This window comes from Dermatophagoides pteronyssinus, unplaced genomic scaffold (assembly GCF_027571235.1).
Source record: "Dermatophagoides pteronyssinus isolate colony J.1.1.1.1 unplaced genomic scaffold, Derpt_VIB-CSIC_2022.12 sq0003, whole genome shotgun sequence".
NCBI lineage: Eukaryota > Metazoa > Arthropoda > Arachnida > Sarcoptiformes > Pyroglyphidae > Dermatophagoides > Dermatophagoides pteronyssinus.
This window is the reverse complement of record NW_027461527.1, coordinates 1,497,912-1,515,454: the sequence shown is the minus strand read 5'-3', so window position 1 is coordinate 1,515,454 and position 17,543 is coordinate 1,497,912. Positions and strand designations below refer to the sequence as shown.

Below are 17,543 nucleotides of genomic sequence, written 5' to 3'. Positions count from 1 at the left end.
ATTTTAATCACGGATTCATATTATTTGTTCGTGTGCGGGTCTATATATCGGTCAAATAATAAATACGATTGAATATTTGTTTTATTTTTATATTGAAAAAAAAGAGAGAGAGAAAAGAATTTGTGAATTTCAATTTAGATCCGAAAAATGACTAGATTTTTTTTTGGTTGTTTGCAAAAAACAAAAATCGAATACAATAATAAAACTATATGATAATAATTATGAGAATATATGATGAGAATTAATGAAAAAAATGAATGAATGAATAATCAAATGAGTACAAAAACGACAACAACAACAAAAATCATTGATGATTTTGCCAAATTTGTTGTTTTAATTTTTCCAATATGTAGATACGATGTTGTTGTTGTCGAACACCAATATTAGCTAAAGAATTATTATCCAAACGTAACATTTTGGCACCATTAAATGATTCGAATTTTAATCGATGTTCAGCCATACCGATTCGTTGTAACCATTCTTGAACATCATCTATTGTCCATTCGACTACCGATTTTCTTGCATATGCTAATTGTTGTTGTTGTTGTTGTTGCTGCTGCTGTTGTTGTTGTTGTACGACTGACTGATGATATTGATATTGCATAGCTGTTGTTGGCTGACCACTTCCGGTAGTTGTATAAACAACTTTACTACTTGGAACTTGTGCAGTACTCATTGATGTCTGTCGTGTTGATGATGATGATCCAACAGTTCCACTCGAAGTTTGTATCATTCGACTTGTACCGGTAGCAGAAGTATTACCTGCTGCAAGTTGTTGCTGTTGTTGTTGTCTTTGAATCAATTGTGAATAATTGAGCAGATTCTGTTGCTGTTGTTGTTGCAATGTAGAAGGCTGTTGTTGCTGTTGAAGAATTTGTTGTTGATGATGTCGGGTTAGTGTAGCAAATTGTTGTTGTTGCATTTGTTGTTGTTGACTGGTCAATGGATTCAGATATTGTTGCTGTATTTGTGCATGTTGATTTCTACCTAGCGTTGCAAAATATTGTTGCTGCGGTTGTTGGGTCGATGTTGTGGATGCCGTAGATGTTGATGATGTTCCTGTTGGATGATGATGATGATGATGTTGATGCGGAGGATGATTAGATTGTTGTTGCGTAATATAATATTGAATCTGTTGTGGTTTACTGCTAGCCAATGTATTATATTGGCCACCACCTGATCTTAATTGTTGTTGTTGTTGTTGATATAATTTTGCATTGGCTACTGCCAATGCTCTTTGCTGAAGAAGTAATTGATTTTGCTGTTGCTGACTATATTGTGATTGACTAGTGTTAGATGATTGTGGTAATTGATGATGATGATGATGACTGACCAATGGATTTGTAGCCCTTTGATGTTGATGTTGTTGCTGTTGCTGAACAAGATAATCATAATTCGAAGTCGATGTTGATGTTGATGTTAATGGCTGCTGTTGTTGTTGTTGTTGAGCTGCTAAAATTGATTGACGCATTGCCATTAATGTATGGCCATCGGTATTTGTCGGTGCTGATGATGATAATTGATGACCATGACCTATGGTTGATGCTGCTTGTGTCGGATGGTTATGATGTAATTGATAATGGGTTGCCTGATGGCTATAATGTGGAGGATGAGGCATCGGTTCACCCGATATCAACTAATAATGAAAGTAAAAATTATCATATAATTTAATTACATTCAAATTAATTAAATTATTCATGCACTTTTTTTTAATTAATTGCTTAATAAATGATGATTTATTTTTTTGCAATCGCATTCATTAATATTAAAAGAAACAAAACAAATCAAAATTCAAATAACAAAATCAAAATAATTGAACCAAAAAAATAAGGAAAATAAATAACAAAAAAAAAAAAGACAAGATGCAAAAATAATAATAATTACATAATAATAATGATAATAAATCAAAATCAAAGAACATATTTAACGATTGTTTTTCGTTGACAATTTCCGATTGTCGAATAATTCTGATTATTTTCACTAGATTGTTTTTTCAATATGGTCTTTATGCTAACCTGGGAATGTTGATGATGAACCTGTGAAGAACCGGATTGTTGTTGTTGTTGTTGAATAGTGATTGGAGATGTTGTCGATGATGATGATTGCAATTGTCTTTGTAAATAGATTTTTTGGTTTGCTGTAATTGGTTGTTGTTGAATCGATATTTGTCGATTTGATTGAATTGTTGGCTGTTGTAATGGAACGGCAAATTCTGGTGGAGGAGGTACAACATCTATCAAGCAAGAAAATATCATTAATTAATTTTATCTAACTGTTTAATCAATTTATGGTTTACCAATAGAACCGGTAGTTGTTGTTCCAGAATGATATTGCTGATTAATGGACCGTATTTGTTGTTGTTGAGATTTTGAAGGTTGTTTAAGTATTGATGACGTTGTTGGTTCAGCTAATGATGAGGAATGTGTTGGTTTTGTTCGAGTCAATGTACCACCAGCGGTCACCATTGAAGTTCCTGCTAATTGAGATCGAAGTTGTTGATGCTGTTGTTGAAGATGAATGGCTTTGACTGGATCTTCACAAACAGTTACACATCTACGAATCAATGATCCGGATGAAGCACCAGGTAAAATAGCAATCGGTTTCTGTACGACAACTGTTGAATTGGAAATAACTTGACCCGGAACTTTTCCTAAAGTAGCTGGTATTGGTGATGAATTAAGTGATTTTGATCCCGTTTGCTGTTGTTGTTGTTCAGCAACTAATTGATTGACTGCAGCTACTTTTTCCGCCATTGCCGATATGATTGCAGAATTACGACGGAAATCAGTTGATTGATCACACGGTTGTTTTTGTCTCAAATTAGGCTTGGTAATTATTTCTTTGGATAATTAAACAACAAATTATTACATGAATGATGGATGAACAAATGAATGAATCATACCTTTTTTCAACGTGTTCATCATAGCTGATTGTTGTGGAGTAAAATCTTCCATACAAGATTTAGACATTCGTAATTGTTGACTATCCATTTGATCTTTTGAAATGCTTGAACCGTTCAAACGTTTTTCAAATTCAGCAACATTTTTCTTGACATTATTTGGAGCTTTTGTAGAAACTTGGCTGCTATTTGTATTTGCTGCAGTTCCAACTATTCCATCAGATTCGGTTGTTGCAAAACGAAGTCTGGCCGCTGATGTTATTTTGGCACTTTGTTCTTTTAGTTCATCGAAAATATTTTTCGATCCGATGATTCCATTCTTTAATGATTCAGATGATTTAGGTTCTGTGATTTGAATATCAGTTTCAGGTGGACAAGGACTAGTTGATTTCAATACCACAGTCGCTTTGGTCATTAATTTGATTTTTTCGGCTTTCTTTGGAGTGGTATCCGTTGAGATGGAGGCATTCTTTTTCTTATTCTTTTCATCTTCATCACTGGAATAATCAGGATCAGGAATCTGAGGCCTGATATTCGATTCATTGTCTTGTTTGCTAGTAGCTGGTTGAAAACTTGACAACAATCCTTGCTGTTGTTGTTGCTGCTGCTGCTTTTCGTTATTCTTTCTTATTGGTCCTTTGACAAGTGTAACATCCACCTTAGAAAACAAAATGAATTTAATAAATATGTCAAAAGCAAAGTAAAATTTAATTACAATCGAATGATTTGGTGGTGATGCCGGCGGCGACATTGTAAATGAATCTCGTTTATGAATTTCTGCAACTTTTTCATTTTTGTTAGTTGTTTCAGCCTAAAAAATTTAATTTAAAGTTACATATGAATTCTATCAAATAAATGAAGAAAATGATAATTACTTTTGAATTGCAAACATCTTCCGAATTATTATTGATGCTATATTCAGTAGGTTCAAATGATGAAATTCGACGCATCGAACGAGATCTATCAGTAATTGATTCACTAGTATTAGCATTTGATGAATATTTTTTTGTTTCATTGGGCTTATCATCATCGACTGCCGTTTTGACTTCATTCAACAATATTAGGGCTTGGTTATGAGCCGTACGAACTTCGGATGCAACTACCAATGAACGCGCCCGAGCCCTTGACGTATTTGATAATGTAGTTGATGGATCACGTTTTGGTGGAGCTGGTGGTGGAGCTTTCGTCCCACGATTACTGTTATTGAATGATGCATAAACTGATTGTGACATTTGAATTTGTGATTGACTAGAAGACATTGTATCCGATGTTGGAAGAGGTGGCGGAGGTGGCATCATACCATTTGTTTGTTTTGAATCGGCTAATGGTGATTGTTGTTGTTTGTTTGCATTGTAGTTATTCGTTTGACCTGTCTTTCCTTTCTTTTTCAAAATAGAAACAAGTTGTTTTGGCACCGGTGTTGCAATGGTCATTGTTACTTTATCGCCAGATTGTCGAATTAATTGAACAACATTTTCATGCGACATATGACGAACATCAACATCATTGACAGCCAGAAGAAAATCGCCTCGTTTTAATCCAGCAGCATCAGCAACTCCACCCACTTCGATTTCATCAAAATACTGTAAACCTATCAACGGTACTGATCCTTGCTGTTGTAGTAACTGTTTAGTAAGAACGGGAGATGAATCTTTAGCACCACGTAACACAAATCCGAATCCTTTACTGCCACGATGTAAGGTAACGGTACGATCCTGGTATTGACGAGTTGTACTCTGTAGAAAATTAAAATCAAAATTATTTAACAACTTTATCATAAAAATTGATATTTACTTTGTCCAAATAGCTTTTTCGTGCTCCTCTTCGTCCACGTGTTGGTAAAGTAGCTGCTTGCATATTTTTCATTTTCATATCTCTTCTTCCTTCAACACGATCACTTGAATCGGTATCCTTAATCGGTTTAATTTTTTCAACACAACAGGCAGGAAAATAACCTTCTTGACTATCTAAACATCTTCGACCAAGTAAAAGTTTTTGCGAAGCAATTGTTGGTGGTGAATGATCACTGTGTAATAAAAGTACATGATCATTTCGACGAAGTTGCATATGACTTGGATCTCCGGAATTATAATCAGAAATAGCTTTGACCATCATACCCGGCGTGAACACTGTACTATCTTCACTTTCGCTACTTGGAATAATATTTCCATTTTGTTCATTATCATCATCGTCATCATCTTCGTTATCATCATAATCCGGTTGAGCATTATCGATATTATTACCATTGTTCATCACAGAACGTTGTTGTTTTGTTTGATTGTTTGGATCATCTTCGTCGTCACAACAAACACCCGAAGATGTAGTTGTAGTATTATTTGTTAATTGCGATAGTGATGGTGATATTGATCTTCCACTACCGGCACCACCATTAACATCAAGTAATTTAGATTTATTCGGCGTTATTTGATTACCATCATGTGATGAATGTGTGGCTGGACGACGTGCCGGATTATAACGAGGTTTGTCTCGATATGGTACTACATTTTCTTGTTTATGATCTTTAATATAATCGGCCAATGACATATTACCGGCAATGACAGCTACTTGGTATGCATTTTGATGAGAATTGTTCACAATGCTGGTATCACAGCCACGAAGTAAAAGTATTCGTGCACATTCAACTTGATCATTTATGGCAGCTACATGTAATGAAGTATTACCACTGCCAATTATCCTACTATTCATGTCACAGCCATAGAATAATAAATGTTCAAGATGTTGAACCAATCCAAGTTTACTTGCCTAATTTTATTTAATAATTGAAAAAATTATTTTGATAGTAAGATCAAAATATTGACTAAACAATTCGAATGCTTACATGATGAATTTCCTGCCATCCATGTTGATCGATAATACCTAGATTAGCATGTTCATAAAGTAACAGTTGAGTTAGTTTTGGATTAGCTTTATGAATAACACTATAATATAATGGTGTTAAACCATTTGTATCAGGATAGTTTGGTGATGCTCCCAAATCTAATAAAGTTTTTAATGCGATAAAATTGGATTTTTGTACAGCAACATGTAATGCTGTTCGGCCATCTTTGGTACGAAAATCGAGCAAAGCGCCACCATTTACAATGGCGACAATAATCTGTTGCTGTGTTGTACTATTTGAAATCGATAATGATGCTGCTATTGAAAGTGGCGTATCACCACTTGATTCATCAACAAAATTTGGATCACAGTTGACCAATGCTTTGGCCAATTTATCTAGGTTACCATTTTGAATAGCCGTCAAAAGACGTGAACGTTTACGTTTTTTTCGTGTTGCGCTTGCTGTAAATAAAAAAAAATTTCAAATTATTTTCATTGAACAAGAACAAACATATTGAAAAAAATTGATTCTTACCAAGGGGCAATGTACTCATTATTTCACCGTATTTGACTCGTTGTTTATAAAGAAATTCTAATTTAACAATTGTATTCTTTTTGATTGTAGTATTGTTATTGTATGATCGTTGATGTGATTGTTTTGATATTGGTGGTGTTGTTGATTGATGTTGGTCAGGATTGAAATGATTATGATTGATCAATATTGGTAAATTATCGTCGTTATTATTATAGTTGATTATGGTATTGGTGCTACCAGAATGGTTATTTTTGTTCCAAAAATATTCATTAAATGTTAGCTGCTCATCGAGAAACAAGCCCAATTGTGCACTGAAAAGGCCATAGTTAAGACATTGATTATCACGTAGTAATCGTGAATTTCGATGATTATTATTATGACCGTTTTTTGTATTGCCACATAATCGTTCAATCAATACGGTTTTGACATACCAAATTGATTGCCGATATGAACAGGTTATATCGAACTGTTTGTGGAAAAAAAATAAAAGTATAATTTCGAGAAATTCAATAAAACATTGGATTTTACCTCTGATTGTGTTTCTGGTACAAACACATTGATCAATAATGAATCATCATCTAAATTTGTTGATAATTCGGATCCATAATATGGACAACATCCATCATTAATGCTTGATGATAAACTTCTTGAACTATGATTACTAATCGAATCGATTGTATTCAATGATGAATTTCCCGAATCAGTACGTATTAATTCAGTATGAATATTTGATTGATGATGATTATTAATATTGTTACTATTATTCAATGAATAACAATGCTGTTGATAAGATTTTTGATTAGATGGTTCATAATCCAATGAATTAAATAAATCGGATGAATATTCTTTTGGTGCTGTCCATGATGGTTGTAAAGCAGCAGTTAATGCTGGATCTTGTATCGTTTTTACATGTATATGTTTGGATATACCTCTGTTTGGAACAGAATCACAGATAAAAATTTTAGTTTTATGAATATTAAACATTATGATTGTTAAAATTTGTATAGAGAATTGGCTAAAATCAATCGAATCATCAAGCAATTCGAATAAAACACAATGAATATCTTTCTACAATATCAACGTTGTTGTTTGGTAGTATTGTTTATTTTAACGGCGTAAATAATCAGTAAGTGTGATGAACATCAAAATATGATAACAATGTTAGCATCACCAAACAAAACAAAAAACAATAGTAAAATGAGAATCAAGAAAACGGATGTCGAATACAAAAACTATACACTGAAACAACAATCACCACCAAAAATAACTATGGAACAAAAGTGTTTATCATTATTATCATTTCAATTTTAGAATGAATATAAATAATAAATAGATGACTAAATAGGAAAATGATCATCAAATTTGATTTAAATTTGATGTAAGATGATAATGCTTTGAAGAACAATCAATATGCAACAAAACAACAAAAATAAAAAATTGAAAAATGAATAGTAAAATACATCTCTTGTTTGGTTTGTTGTCAATATTGTCTGACATTTTGTCGGTATATCACATTATTGTCATACTATTAATATTCAATCATTTTTTTTGTTGGTATGATTAGGTTTTCATTTTCTCACTTTGTTATCTTAGATTTTATTTTTATCATTCATATCGATATCCTCTATTAATAATCATAAGGATTTTTTCTTAATACATCATTCTCAATTGGCCTGGATTTTGATGAAATATATTTGTTGTTGTTCTTAATTAGAGTAAAATTTAATCGTAATAAAATTTTGAATCCATAACATAAACAGACAAGAAAAATAGAAAATATTGGAAAAACAAAGAATGTTGCAAAGTTTGATAGAGTTTTTTCCCTAATTCACTTTTTTTAAATTAATTATTTTAGTTATCCAGGATTTTTCCACTTTGATTAATCCCAATAGAATGCGGTATTTTTATTGCAAATGATGACACACCAACATTGATGAAATACACGTGTACGTGTGTTATCCATTAGGTATAATACGTTTATAAAAGTCAGAAAAAAAAGAATCATTATTATCGTTTTTTCACGTAAAATGCGTATTCCATTTATAACATTCCAATCATTTTCTTTTGTTGTTGATTGGTTTTTTTCACAACGTATACGATACGTATTTTTAAAAATGAAAATAGACATCATAAAATTATTTAATTATTATGATTTTTTATAACAATGAAAATTAATTAGTAAAAATAAGAGAAAACAAAAAACGAGGCATTTTACATGACGACAACAACAACAAGCAACAACAACAATGATAATGAGATAATGACGATGCACACCTTCTGAATTGTTTGTAATAGCAAATATCAATGTTATTAAATCAATGTTTCAATGGCACCATTGTTGATCACAAAATACTAAATCGATCATTATAATAATTTGAAAGGAGTAAAATTGTTATTATTATTATTACTTTGTCCCAAAATCACACGATGTAATAATGTTAAAATGTTTCATTCTAATTTCATTGAACTTTGTCGAAATTGTTTGAATCATTTTTTTGTTTTTGTTTCAACAAAATGACTCGACCCTTTTTTCATTCTCTTGAGGATGATTATGAAATTCTCTATGGTAATTCCCATAGATATTCGATAAAGTAAACAAGGGATTGATTTTTTCTTCCCTTAGTCCAATAATATTAATTGAAACATTTTCCACATAATTATCATTATGAAACAAAACAAAAAAAAATTAATTGAATCAACTAATGCACCTATACTCACGCATACACGTTTAATGCATCATCGTTATAGATAATCATCAACATTCAAGCGATCTGTTGATCGGATAATCAAATTCAATCAATTGTGATAATATGCAAATAAATTTTGAATTCATTTGATTTAAACAAAATATCATTATTCTAATTTTTTTTCTATTCAATTTATTTGCATTATTAATCAAAGTGAATAAAAACTTGTTATGTTATTTTTTATTCATAAATACGTTCGTAGCTATTGCTTGTTGTTGATGCTACTGTATATGAATATTTCATAAATGAATAAGTATTAGTTTTTTTCTCCATTTATACCATTCTATTGTTTTTTATGTGTTTGTATGACACATTTTATATTTTATTATCATCATCAATGTTGTTCCAAATGGATCGAAAAATGCAGTTATAAAGAAAATGTTGATTCTCATGACATGAAACAATTCGAATGTCTTTTTTTTGCTTTTAAATCATTCATAAACTATAGAGAGATGAATAAAATGTTCATTTGATTGGATTCTTTTATGCATTATATGAAAAGAAAAAAAAATGTAAATGGTGAAAACAAAAAGATCAAAGATCGTGATCGGATCTTTTTTCTATCGTTGTTGTTGTTGTATTTGGATCAATCAGATTTGTTCTAAATATATTGGCTTACATTATTATCGAACAAAATAGACGAAAAAAAACGAGACAAAACTATCACATCATTAATTTTGATCATCATCAACAAAAATCGACATACAGATCATGGTGCCGAATGGATATTTGTTTGGTTGATTCATATGAAGATCGAGGTCAGAAAAACCTTCTTCTTCGTTTTTTTTTTTTTTTTGTTCAAAAATTATATTACCAAACAATCGTGAATCCTTTTTTTCTCTCTTTTTCTGTCTTGTTCTTGATTAAAAATTCAATCGATTAAAAATGATTAATTATTATGGTTATGGGTATTATCATTGTTAAATTTTTCTTAAAACATTCATTAGAATTCATCAACAACAAAAAAAAATTGTATGCACCATGAATATTGAATAGATGATAATAATTGATGAATGCTGAAATATAATAACTGAGCAAAAAACAAACAAACAATTCAACCAAGCAACCAACCAACCAATCATCAATCAATCTTTACCTTTCATTCGGATTGTTTTAGCTAAAAAAAAAATTAAATGTAAATACAAAACCCTAATTTTATCAGGATGATCCATAATAATCAATAATGATAATATGAACAATTATTAAGAGAGTATGGCATTCCATGGATTCAACAGACGATGATGACATTGTCATTGTTATTGTCTATACTTGAAATTTTTTTGTTTGTTTTATTTTCGTTTATTTTTGAAATAGTCTTTGTTCACAATTTTTATCCCAAAATACAGTTATATTTCCATTCCACTTCAAAATGAAAATTATTCGACAATTGTTTCAGACAACAATTTTAGATCAACAACATTATGGTCGGTTATTTTTTCTTTTGTTGGTTGACGAGATTACAATTGATGATGATGATGATTACCGTTATTGTTTTTGTGGTAAGGGCGATGAACAAAAAAAAATTCATTTAAAATAACAAGACAAAGCTTCTGGGATATATTTATACACACACACACACACACACACACAATTGAAGTTTGATTTGAAAATTATAAAAATTTTATTTTTTTGTCTGAACTCTTTCTATTTGCCTTTTCCATTTCAATTTTTCTTGAAAGTGATTTATCCGTAAAGATTTCAATGAAAAAAGCCTGTCAATGATGGATGATTAACCATAATTTTGTTTAGCGATGAATTATTCCATTTTCATTGTCAGATATGTTACTTTTTTCATAATTATTTCATTCATAATGTTCTGGATTTTTTTCATCAAATAAAATGAATAACTTTTTTTTGTCAGAAAAAAATTTAACATCTGTCGATGTTGAAAAGTTATGAGAAAAAAATTGATTTCCTTCAAAAAGATTTAGGAAACATGACCAAATCTATGATCCATAATCAAAATTGTAGTTTTAAAATGATTCTAATATGCAAAGTTAAGATGGTTTCCAGATTTTGCAAAAAAAAATAGGATTATATGACAATGAAAAAAACCATTGATAAGGAAGATGATGATAAAATTAACATAGAAATTGATTTGAACGAAAAATTCAAGACTTTTTTATTGTTGTTGTTTTGATCTTGATTTTTTCTTCTTGTTCAACCATATGGCCATATTGATTTGATAGGAATTTGAATAATTGCTCATCACTGTCAAATAAGATATTTACCATAATAATGTGAAACAAATTTTAAATTCAAATTCCACATAACTTTTTTTTTTTTGATGATGAGTGTCTTTACAATAGACAAAATAAGAAAAGAAATAATAAAAGAGAAATATCGAAACAAAGTATACAATGATCAATCATATTATCCTCGTTTGATCACACAATGATTCGATTTAATTCAATTCGTTCAATCTAGTTTGATCAATAAAAATTGATGGTTTTTGATTTAAGGGATTGTGTGCGTTTATGTCTGAAAGGTGATTTTTGACGATGATCATTTTCCTTCAGCAAAAAGAAAAAACAATCACGACCATTATAAATTAAATTAATCTGAAATAACATTTCATTCAATCATTTAGATGATCGATAAATAAAGAGAATCAATCACAATAGGAAAACCCTCTTGCAGAATTTTTGAACAAAAAATAATTCCTTCTTATCATCATTATCAATTTCAATTTTCAATCACAATGAGCCAGGTGGTGACCATGATCATCATTATCATTATCATCAACATCGACATCGCTTACCAGATGATGATGATGATGATGATGATCAAATCAATCTTGTTAAAATCTGAAATCCGTGATAGAGTTTCATTGAAATTTTTTCACTGATTAAACATGATGTTGAATGAATAATGAAAAAAAACTCAAAGGTCTTCATTGGTGAATGGCTTTCAGGTAGGTAAATATTACATGATGAATCAAATTTCTTTTTTAGTTTAACTAACTGACAATGAAATTTTCATTTCGAGAAATTGGATATTTCTTTTTTTCTGAATAAGAGGATTGTTTTTACGTTATCATCATCATTATTATTATATACAGTGGTGATGATATTTCAATCTGATGATGCTACCGAATGAAATAAGATTGATTAAAATCATCAACAATCTCCGGATAGAACAAAAGAAGCTGGAACTATGAAAATAAATTGTACTATTTTTGGGTATATTCAATGTATATTTATTTTTTTACAATGGTCAAATTCAAAACAATTTCGTTCCAGAATTTTTTTTTCTATGTTTAATGATAATCGGTCATCATCATTATGATCAAACAATCAAAAAAAAAAACAATAATTTGGATAAAGATTTTCAATTTCGTATAATCATTAAAAAAATATTAAGATTTTTTTGAAAAAAAAGAAATTTTATCGTCATTATTTAGGTATTTATATTGGTTGACAATAATGATTATGATCATGTTTTTTTGGGTATCAACAATAAACAACCACAACAACAACAAGACATCAATCATCAGTAACAAAAAAAGAATCACTCGAATGGTCAATCTTTTTAAAAAATATATATTGAAATCAACCATAATTTTAAGAAAAGAAAATTGCTAATGTTTTTTTCAAACATTATTTATTTTTGGTTTCATTCCAAGAAAAAAAAACCCGTTCCCAGTATTTCCAATCAAATTTAATGAGAATCATAAATGTTAATGAAAGAAAAAAAGAAAAAGAAAAAATCCCTTTATGTCTACATATGTTTTTTTTTGTTGTTGTTATCAAATGTCATCATTATCACTATTATATAAAATGTTTTTTTTCATTATTATCATTATATGGCTGTTGTTGTCGACAAGATTTTGAAAAATTCACATTATGATGATGATGATGATTTTCATTACCATCAATATGTTTTTCTCTATTTCGCTGTCTTTTGAGTAAACTCATATAATCATTCATTATAATCATTTGTTCATTTTGGTCAGATTTTTTTCTTCTTGTTGTTTACTGTTGCTCCCGGAAAAGTATACATAAAATTTACAATGATTAAGAGACGAAGAAAAATGGAATTTTTTTTCACGGGATTTTTATTTTAACAAAATGACATTTTCTTTCTCTCTCTCTCGCCTACCGCTTGTTTGCACATTTTTTTTATTTCCTATTTTCATTGAAAGAAAATATTCATTCATTCATCTTGTCATATTTTATATTTTACTATTTTTTCCCTCTCCTTGGATAATAATGAGAATGATGATGAGCAAATAGTGATAGGGATTTCAAATTTTTCTTTCTTTTTTTTTCTGTCGGTGATATGATAATATCTACTCGATTGTGTTGTTGTTGTTATTAAGACAAAATCTAACATGTATAGATTGAAAATGATTAGGTAAAGATGACATTTTTTTGCATTCTTCCTGAAATATATGAATGATGAATTTTCCTGAAAAAAAAACTTTTTTTGTTCAATGGTTATAAGGAAAAGAATAATGTTAAGAAATTTTTTTGATTCTTGAAAATGAAAAATTGACTATATGATAATAATTTTGTTGTTGTTGCTGTTGTTATCCTTTAATGAAAAATTGTTAAAATAATTCAACCGAATGTAAAGGATTTGTTTTTTTTTTGTTGTTGTTGAAAGAACTTCACAAAAAATGTTGTTTCAGAAAGTAATGCGACAAAATGACATTATTGCAAATAATTGATTTTTGTATATGAATTTACCATGGTGATTAATCATAATCCCCTTGGATACAAATTGATTGGAATGGAAAAAAAAACAAAAATCTTTAATAATAATCTAAATATCCATCAATTTCTGATCAATGATGAAAAAAACAAACAAAATGAAATGAAATATAACAAATTCTTTTTGTGGTTTGAAAATGATCTACAAAAAGATGTATTTAAACATTCAAATTGATGCCAATATTGATTTGATTTGTATGTATCATTTGAAGGTGTCATTTTTTTCTTACTACTAATGAACACCTGCCAACTGAAGTGTTTTTATTTCTTTGCTACATCATCATGTTGATGTATGTAGAGGAAACTGATTATTTGAAACAAAATATCTTATCAAGATCGGAAAATACAAAACACATATCATATAATCAACCGGCATCCGAATCAAATTTATGGCATCTGAACTTTTTTTTTCCTTTATTGGAAAATTCGTTTCGTCCACTTTCTCTATACTGAATTTTCTTTATTTTTTTTATTTCATTTTATTTTTTGAAACTTTGATACAAATTCAAAACAACAATTTTTTTCTTCAATTAATCGATGGTCAAGTTTTTCTTTCTTTCAATTGCTTCACAACAGTGATTTTCATGTTTCTGAAAACAAATACTAATCAATTTTTGTTTTCTTATTATTTAATTTTATCCTTATTTGGGCGTCTGTTATTCAATATATAAAAGACAATAAATAGTTTTGTCGCCTTAGTTGGAAACAACATGAAAATTATTTGGAGAAAACAAAAAACAAGAAAATTACACATAAATTGGCATCCACGAATAAAGATAATATTCATTCTTCATATCAAAATTCATCAATCAATCAATCAATCAATTTGATCCTATTATTATCCAAACAAATTAAAAAGAAAAAAAAATAATAAGAGAAATTATATAACCTCAAATCACTTTGTCAAATTGGCTTGAACAACAGATTTATTATATATGTGTGTATGTGTGTTTAGTTATTATTTTCATATCATCGTTATTATGATTACAAGTAAATTGTGATTTGTATATTATTAACAATGTCTGTTTGTAGTAGATGCTGAAATATACGAAACATTGTTAGTAGATTTGAAAGTGTTTTTTTTTGGATAGCCAACATGGATACACAAAATGACAAAATCAAATTGATCCAAAAAACATTTTTTTCCAAAATTTGTTTTGTTTTTATTGATGGAAAGCAAAAATCTTACCTAGACATAGACAATGATGATGATGATATTGATGATGATCGTGATGATCCCGATGTTGATGTTGTTGTTGATGATGGTGATGATAATTTAACATTTGAAACCAATATATTATTAGCCATATTGGCCAATTGATGATGAAATTCATATGCATTAAATTCATGCATTTTTTTAATGCGAGTTTTTTTTTGAAACAAAAACAAACAAAAAACAAACAAAATCAACAATTTTAAAGAGTTGCTCAATCAATTTCAAATAAAAATTGGAAAATCAAATGGAAAACATTGATCGGATTCTCTTTTTTATTTCTTCACAAATAAATGACATGATTAATATGAAATTTAATACTGATGATATTTCAATTTCAAAAACATTCATTATCAATAAACGAATGTTTAAGAATTCTACATGGTAGATGGATAGGTCAAAAACAGATTTTTAGATTCAATGGACAAAAAAAGATGAAGATTGTGATGATAATGGTAAACAGTAGATTTTCACATAATAAAAAAAATGTTACAAAACAGTTTTTGAAAAAGTAAAATATCATACGAATCGAAGATCAATGAATTAATCAATATATTCGGTTGATTGATTTCATTGATTGTAAAAAAATAAAATGTTTTCAAACAAAATGTTTTTTTTGTGAATTTTATTTTTTCTTTTTTGATCTCGTTCAGAGTACACATCAAACTAACCCGAATCGAACCATTTTTCTTTTTTTGATTGTTGAATTGTCTTGAATGTGTAACAGTCTTTGTTATTGGTGTGTGTGAATCAGGATATTCGAATTTCGATACCCGTAATCGATTTGATCATCAAAAGTTCAAGAGAGGGAGAGAGAGAAAAAATATGAGAAAAACCGCAAAACTTATTCGTGCAGACCGAAATCATCAATTTAAAATGAATGAAAAACTCGAAATTTTTGATTGGAATTTTTTTATTTTGGATTCTTTTTCTCAAGAAAAAGAATCAAGAATAAATTATTTTCACTTTGTTTAACATAAGATGACATTATCAGAAAAAAATTCAAAAACCAACGACAATTTTTTTTCTAATTTTAACACAATTGACAGAAATGAAGAATATCAATGAGGTTTTTAACATTTCAACTTTTCTGATAATGACAAGATTCTTTATGATAATGATGATGACGGTTGTCGTTGTTATTGTTGGCATTGACCACATGTCTTTTTTCATCACATCATTATAATAGGTCTGATATATAGCAGGCAACCAAAATGTTCGTTTGAATTGTTTGACACACGTTTTGATTCAATGATTTTTTTCCATCGGTTGGATAAACGACAATAAAACAAATGTCAAAAACATAAACATTAACGACATTTGAATGTTATGAACAAACTATTTCAATTTGAATAGGATTCATTTTGCTAGGTACGATGTCTTCATCATCATCATCATCAGCACCATTTGGTATTTTAAATAAGAAAAAATATTATTACACTACAGTATCATTCATCAGTTTGGGTTAAAATGTTAATTTTGTTGTTGTTGTTGTTGTTGTCGGCGAATTGGCCACCAACTACCATCTGATCATCGATTGATCAAATCTAAAATTTTAGCATTAGCAACTGATCAAGCAGCTGAAAATTGTTGATCATAGCAACGAACGAAAAAAAACGAAACGAATGTATGGACGGAAAAAAAATTCATAAAAGAGAAACATTCCAGGAAGGCATCTTGAATGTTGTTTGAAAAATAAAATGGTTGTATAGATTGTTGTTGAAGAAGTGAGAGTATGTTTAAATCAAAACGAAAAAAAAGAGACAAAGTAATTCTATATTAGCCAAATTCAGTAGATGTATTATATTGGATTTGGTTTTCTTTCGTTTGATTTGGCCAACCAGATTATTATATTTGAAGAATAATCTAAACGATCAATCGGTTAATCAATTGATCGATTATATTCGCAAATCGATTAACCAAACGAAATGAACAGAGAGGAAAAAAAATTATTTTATATATTCTAAAAGAAAACAATTTGAATCAAATCAATCAATTATCGATCGAATTGATTGAATTGATAATGATAAAGATGACCACAGAAAAAAATAATGATGATGAGTATATTACGTGTTGGAGTGCACAAAACTTTTCGAGTAACCAATAGATTTTTACGAATAAATTTCCATAATTTTCATTTTCAATTCATCCAAATAAATTTGTCATTCAAAAATGAATTGAATAAAAATACAAAATCAAAAAAGAAAATGAAAATGAAGATGAAACTATTGAACATCAAATGATTGATTTGTTAATGCATGAAAATGAAATGAAATGAAATAGAATGAATGTGATGAATGGATTGCGATCAATCGATCGATCGATAGATGGATAGATCGACTGATTGAACAATGTAAATTTCTTGTTTTTTTACAGTTCATCATCAACAATTTACAACATTGCTAGTTTACAATACCGAATAAATCAATTTTATTATTGGTCATATTGTTCAAGTTGGAATTGATGATTGGTGTGCTACAAACACACAGTTGATGATAATGATAATGATGATGCAGATTACAATCAATTTTCATTTCGGAAATAAAATCAAATCAAAATGTATTTCATATAAAAAAAACTTGTTTTGTTTGGAACA

General features: G+C 29.1%; 1 protein-coding gene across 1 annotated transcript; it reads right to left on the bottom strand.

The window, feature by feature from the left end:
• Positions 1–107: 107 nt before the first annotated feature.
• On the bottom strand, positions 108–15,102 carry Prosap (SH3 and multiple ankyrin repeat domains prosap). Its single transcript, XM_075825251.1, has 11 exons — positions 14,924–15,102; positions 6,801–7,203; positions 6,273–6,738; positions 5,739–6,199; positions 4,694–5,662; positions 3,775–4,635; positions 3,615–3,710; positions 2,903–3,557; positions 2,297–2,839; positions 2,016–2,233; positions 108–1,636 (listed from the first exon to the last, which is right to left on the bottom strand). The coding sequence occupies exons 1-11, from the start codon at positions 15,085–15,087 to the stop codon at positions 305–307; spliced, it is 6,168 nt and encodes a 2,055-aa protein (XP_075681366.1). The 5' UTR covers positions 15,088–15,102; the 3' UTR covers positions 108–304.
• Between the last annotated feature and the right edge of the window lie 2,441 nt (positions 15,103–17,543).